The sequence below is a fragment of the Lutra lutra genome, chromosome 11 (assembly GCF_902655055.1).
Source record: "Lutra lutra chromosome 11, mLutLut1.2, whole genome shotgun sequence".
In the NCBI taxonomy this organism is placed as follows: Eukaryota; Metazoa; Chordata; class Mammalia; order Carnivora; family Mustelidae; genus Lutra; species Lutra lutra.
Window position 1 is genome coordinate 5,141,785 of NC_062288.1, and position 6,000 is coordinate 5,147,784.

General features: G+C 50.6%; 1 protein-coding gene across 7 annotated transcripts in view; it reads left to right on the forward strand.

The window, feature by feature from the left end:
• IKZF1 (IKAROS family zinc finger 1) overlaps positions 1-5,686 on the forward strand; it is a 93,013-nt gene extending 87,327 nt beyond the window's left edge. For all 7 annotated transcript variants that reach the window (XM_047694242.1, XM_047694244.1, XM_047694248.1 and 4 more), the window contains one exon: positions 3,455-5,686. In XM_047694242.1, the coding sequence (XP_047550198.1) occupies positions 3,455-4,161 (707 nt within the window). In that variant the 3' untranslated portion in view covers positions 4,162-5,686. The remainder of the gene's footprint in view (positions 1-3,454) is intronic.
• Positions 5,687-6,000: the final 314 nt, after the last annotated feature.

A 6,000-nucleotide genomic window follows, 5' to 3' on the forward strand; every position in this document is an offset into this window, starting at 1 on the left:
GCCACCTTTTACCATATGTCTCAGGACAGAATTGCCTTTCCTTGGTCCTTGATTTTTTTTTTTTAACTATTTCATTAGAACCCATTCTCTTATTTAGTTGATTGCCAAAGTGAACTGTGTGGGTTTTTATATTTCTCACTTTGTGGAGTATTGGGGAAGAGAAATTCTGTGGGTTTCAATATGCCACAGTAATCTGCAATATATGGATTTTTTTCTCCATTTGTTGTTGAGACCAAGTTTTAAAAACAATGGATTTTAATGGTTACTTGGGAAACCAGGGAATCACGACTTTGAGGAGAAGCAGGATGACTAGGTGGGAAACCACCATTTTTGGTGGGGCTATAAACACTTTGATACGTACCTAAATCAGCCTCAAAGTCTGCCTCATCTTGTCCTTACCCGGGTCCCTACAAACCATCTGTTCCGGGGTTAGAGCAACAAGATATTTACCACCTCAACACCAGCACGAGGAGAACTCTGTGATGTTAGTAATGCTATCGAATTACTTCTTTGAACTCTCCATGAAGAGAAACACCACCTCTGTGTTCCCTGCCGTCCACCTTGTGGAGAGATTCCATCCATTCTGTTCCATTTCTGCAGTGGTGTGACTGGCCAGCAGCAAGTTTTCCTCTCTGTAATCTGAGGATCACACTGTTCCACTATCAGGGCATGTGCCCCTCCTGACCACCAGCAGATTAGACTGAATGCAGGCTGAGTCGTTTCATGATAAATCTCCTCTGCAAGCAAGAAATGAGACCAAAAGATACTTTGTAGCACGATGGGGCCAAAGCCTGGGCAATTATCAGTGGTCAAACATTTTTCTGAAAGGGTTAGTTCCTAAGTTTTGAACTACCAGGGAGTTTGTTCTCCTGCTGGTAAGAGCTAGCAAGAGACCTTGATGTCAGGTGTCCGTGTGGGCGGTGTGGGGACCCTCCAGTGCCACGCCCTCACCAGAGGCCATTACCTGGAGTCTTGGGAGAGTCTCTAAATTCACTTACCTCTGCATCTCTCAACCTGTTCTTCTGCCCGTTACCCAGAAGGGCACTTCCTTCAGATTCTTCAGGGGCTCCCCATTTTCCCCTGGACAGAAGCTTCCTCTTAGTCTAGTCCCATTGTCTGACTAGATGCCATTTCCACCTGGCCCTGCACCCAGGCTCTGGCCCCACCACCTTTAATCTGTCCCTCCGAAGCTCTAGGCTTCTTCTGCCCTTGCTTTCCCCTTGCTTCTCCCAGTGTGGGACACAAGCCCCACTCACCTGGCTGAATCTTCCTAGGTCAGAAGCCCATGTGACACAAGCCTTCTGTTTTCTTCATTGAACTTCACAGCCTGGGGCATGCTATTTGTGCAGCCCTGGCTTAATATCAGTCCCCTGTTAGCTAGCTTTTTACTAGCTCACCTTTCTGTCCCTCCTCTCTGGTCCAGGAGATACTCAGTGCTCAATGAAGATGTGTTAGAGGAAGAAAAGAAACAGAGTAAGGGGTAAAATATAAACAATTCGTGAGTGCCTCGGGCGCTTTGTTGTTTCATAAACCAGCCCTGAAAGGAAAGCAAACCAGTAGTCCTGACAGTAAAGTGCAAACAGTTAGGGAATTTGCTAATTAAGCCCTGGTTTCATACTGAACCTATTACCAATATTCTGAGAAGGTGCATCTTTTTTTTTTTTTAAGATTTTATTTATTGGGGCGCCTGGGTGGCTCAGTGGGTTAAAGCCTCTGCCTTCGGCTCAGGTCATGACCCCAGGGTCCTGGGATGGAGCCCCGCATTGGGCTCTGCTCAGCAGGGAACCCTGCTTCCCTCTCTCTCTCTCTCTCTGCCTGCCTCTCTGCCTACTTGTGATCTCTGTCAAATAAATTTTTAAAAAAATTAAAGTTAAAAAAAAGATTTTATTTATTTGACAGAGAGAGAGAGAGAGAAGGAACACAAGCAGGGGGAGTGGGAGAGGGAGAAGCAGACTCCCCAGTGAGCAGGAAGTCCCATGTGGGGCTCGATCCCAGGACCCTGGGATCATGACCTGAGCCAAAGGCAGATCCTTAATGACTGAGCCACCCAGGTGCCCCAAGAAGGTGCATCTTGGTGAAAATATTTACTCAGCAGCCAGAGCTGGTCTCAGGGCTCACCATTCCCAGGCAGCAAGCTTGCCCGCAGCTGCAAACCCGGCTGCTGGACCAGAAGTTTCTTGAGGTGAAGCTCATGTGCTGAGAGTCCTCAGCAGTGGTTCCTCAAGCACCGTTCCTGCCTCGTAGTTTTTGGAAAGATCAGATGAATGGCACCTTCTCCCCTGAGCTTCCTTGGTTTGCCTCCAGCCTCCCCACACATACCTCTGCGGCACGTGGCTCTGGGGCTGCCAGTGATGGAAAGGTCCATGGAGCGGGAAGTAAGGAGGGTGTGGGCAGTGGACCCTGAGCATCTTTTTACTCTCAGAGCCAAACTCAGCTTTCGGTAAACTTTAATGTCAATCATATCTTTTGATTAAATTTTATTCTGAGTATTAAAGTTATGAATTTAAAATTCTTTTTTTTTAAGATTTTATTTATTTATTTATTTGACAGAGAGAGATCACAAGTAGGCAGAGAGGCAGGCAGAGAGAGAGAGAGGGAAGCAGGCTCCCCGCTGAGCAGAGAGCCCAGATGCGGGGCTCAATCCCAGGACCCTGAGATCATGACCTGAGCTGAAGGCAGAGGCTTAACCCAGGCACCCTGAATTTAAAATTCTGTCATGTAATACTATTTTATCTGTCTGTCTGTCTGTCTGTCTGTCTATTTGGGAGGGGACATTGCAAGCAGGGGTGGAGGGCAGAGGAAAAGGGAGAGCGAGAATCCCAAGCAGGCTGCACATCCACCATGGAGCCCAACGTGGGACTCCGTCCCACAGCCCTGGGCTCGTGACCTGAGCGGAAATCAAGAGCCCGACGCTTAACCTACTGATCACCCAGGTGCCCCCGCCAAGCACTGTTTTAAATAACTACATTGCATTCTGTCGTGAATAATTATACACTAATATACTTTGATTAAATTTACGAGAGATTCACTAGTTACAGCAAATCACTTGGAATGCTCTATTGAAAATACATCATTTAAATATTAATCTTAAGTTAAATATAGTAACATCCGGTTATACCCTCCAGAGGAAGAGACGCAGAGAGTGGGTGAGCATTCAGTTGGAAGCTGTGCTGTTTATACTGACCCCGGTTCACTCTGGTTCAGGGATTCATTTGTCGGGTCGGTTCTGTTTAAGTGTAGACCCTGGGCAGGTCCCTCTGCTGGGTGACCACAGGCAGGGACGTCGCCACCTTCCCCATCTGGGAGGTGATTGTGAGGCTTGTCCTCTGCGGGAGGACTGGGACGCCCTGAGGTGGGGTGTCCCCCGCTCCTCCCCCCACCCGTGTCGATTTCAGCTGTCGCTGTCATGCACAGAGCTAATCTGGCCTCACTGACTGTCACCCACCTCCCACAGGGGACAAGTGCCTGTCGGACATGCCCTATGACAGCAGCGCCAGCTACGAGAAAGAGAACGAGATGATGCAGACCCACGTGATGGACCAAGCCATCAACAACGCCATCAGCTACCTGGGGGCAGAGTCCCTGCGCCCGCTGGTGCAGACGCCCCCGGGCAGCTCGGAGGCAGTGCCGGTCATCAACCCCATTTACCAGCTCCATAAGCCCCACGCGGAGGGCCCCCCGCGGTCCAACCACTCGGCCCAGGACAGCGCCGTGGAGAACCTGCTGCTGCTCTCCAAGGCCAAGTCGGTGTCCTCCGAGCGGGACGCGTCCCCGAGCAACAGCTGCCAAGACTCGACGGACACGGAGAGCAATAACGGGGAGCAGCGGGGCCTCATCTACCTGACCAACCACATCAACCCGCACGCGCGCAACGGCCTGTCCATCAAGGAGGAGCACCCAGCCTACGACGTGCTGCGGGCGGCCTCCGAGAGCTCCCAGGACGCCTTCCGCGTGATCGGCACGAGCGGGGAGCCCATGAAGGTGTACAAGTGCGAACCCTGCCGGGTGCTCTTCCTGGACCACGTCATGTACACCATCCACATGGGCTGCCACGGCTTCCGCGACCCTTTCGAGTGCAACATGTGCGGCTACCACAGCCAGGACCGCTACGAGTTCTCGTCCCACATCACGCGGGGCGAGCACCGCTTCCACATGAGCTAAGCCGGCCGAGAGAGGCACGCGGGGCCCAGGCCCTCCCCTCCTGCCAGCAGCCGGGACTGGACCAGAACCTTGTGCTTTGATTTCTAGGTGGTTTTTCGTTTCGTTTTGTATTTTTTTTTTTAAGTCGGTTGGTTGGCTGGGGTTTGATTTGCTTTGGAACCTGAGATTTTTATTGTTAGAGAAAGGTTACATATGGACACCCCCACCCCTGCCCCCCAAACTGCTATGTTACTAGATGTGCTCATAGACTGTTAGCCGAAATCCCCTTCCCCGCTTCCTAGAATTCCCCTCCTCCAAAGAGTTGCTCATTTTTAGAGAATGTTTGGTAAAAATAGGTCAGGGCATGGGAAGGAATGAGCTGTGCTGAGCGTCCCCTGTACCCCATGTGGCTGCCGAGGCCCCAGATGCAGTGAGCACAGCCCTTGGTCCTCAGCCTGGCAGGTGCCCCCCGACACAGCAGGGCTGAGAAACCCAAGCCGGAGCATCTGATCGCGTGCATCTAGGTCTGGAAGCCTGCAGTTTGTAAAAGATGTAATTGTAAGTCACAGCCTGAACAAAAAGTACATTGTTGGAGCAATGCTGGACTCCCCGGGCAAAGGGCACAAGGAGGGGTCGGAGGACCTGGTGGTCTCCATCTCAGTTTCCAAACTGCTGTAGCATTTCTCAGCCTTCTCCAGCTTTCCGGCAGGTGGAAGGCGCTCCCAACTCCACACTCCTGGAGGTCTGTCTGGAGACCTCCACCCTCTGCCTTCTCACATCTGTGCCTCTCATACCCAGAGTCCGACACTGCAGTTTGAACATCCATCGTGAAGTGCTGACCTTAATTCCTTTGAACCTCTCAAATGGTAACATTCCTCAGAAACCAAGGCTTTATTCCAGATTCCATACTCCTTTATTCCCTGGCTGGTTCCACTGACAGCCAGAAGCCTGTTTCCCCTCCGAGGCCCAACCTAGACCCCATTTCAACAATGTCACTGGTTTGTTTGTTGGTACATTTCTTTCCCTGCTCTCACGCTACATTATTCTTGTCCTAAAATCCATAAAAGGAGCATGCAGTATGATCAGTCATTTTCAGAGCAAGGAACTGTGATGAGCAAAGCCCAGGAGATGTGGCTAACATGCTGAACCTACTTGTTAGAAACTAAACTTTGCAACAGTCTTAAACTCCCCTGTAAGGACAGAGCAGCCCCTATGTGCCCACCCATAAATAGGAACGTCCTTTCTCACTCGGGGCTTGGAAGGTGCAGAGCGACCATGAAACCCGCCAGCGAGGTCTGACGGGAAAGAGGCAGGTGGTTCTGGAGTTAGAACCTTCCTGAGCCATGTTGCTGGGAGCCCCACTGAGGTGTTTGGCCATTCTTGTCCCCACTGGAAGGGGTAGCCCTCAAGGTTAATCCTATCATTAAAGATAATAATCCCAACCACCTAGGCAAGTAAGAGCGGTACAATTTCCAATGTTTACATGTCTTTGCCGAAAGTGAACCAAGGTGAACATGAAAAAAAAAAAGAAGAAGAAGAAGAAAAATTGTCTATAAGCACCCCTGCATGTAATCTAAATCTGGGTTTCTTAGTCACGGTGCCCTTGACATTTGGGGCTGGATCATCGTTTGGGATGGGGGAACCCCTGTGCCTTGCACAATATTTAGCATCAATCCAGGTCACTACCCAACAGATACCAGTAGCAACCAAAAATCTCTTCAGATTTTGACGAATGTCCCCTTGGGAAGCAAGTCATCCCGAGTTGAGAACCCCTGCTCCACTTAAACCAGTCGAGGGTCTGGGAACCCTTCCCAAGAGCAAGGGTACTGGAAGAATTGTCCCCTCTGGGGGTCTAGCTCC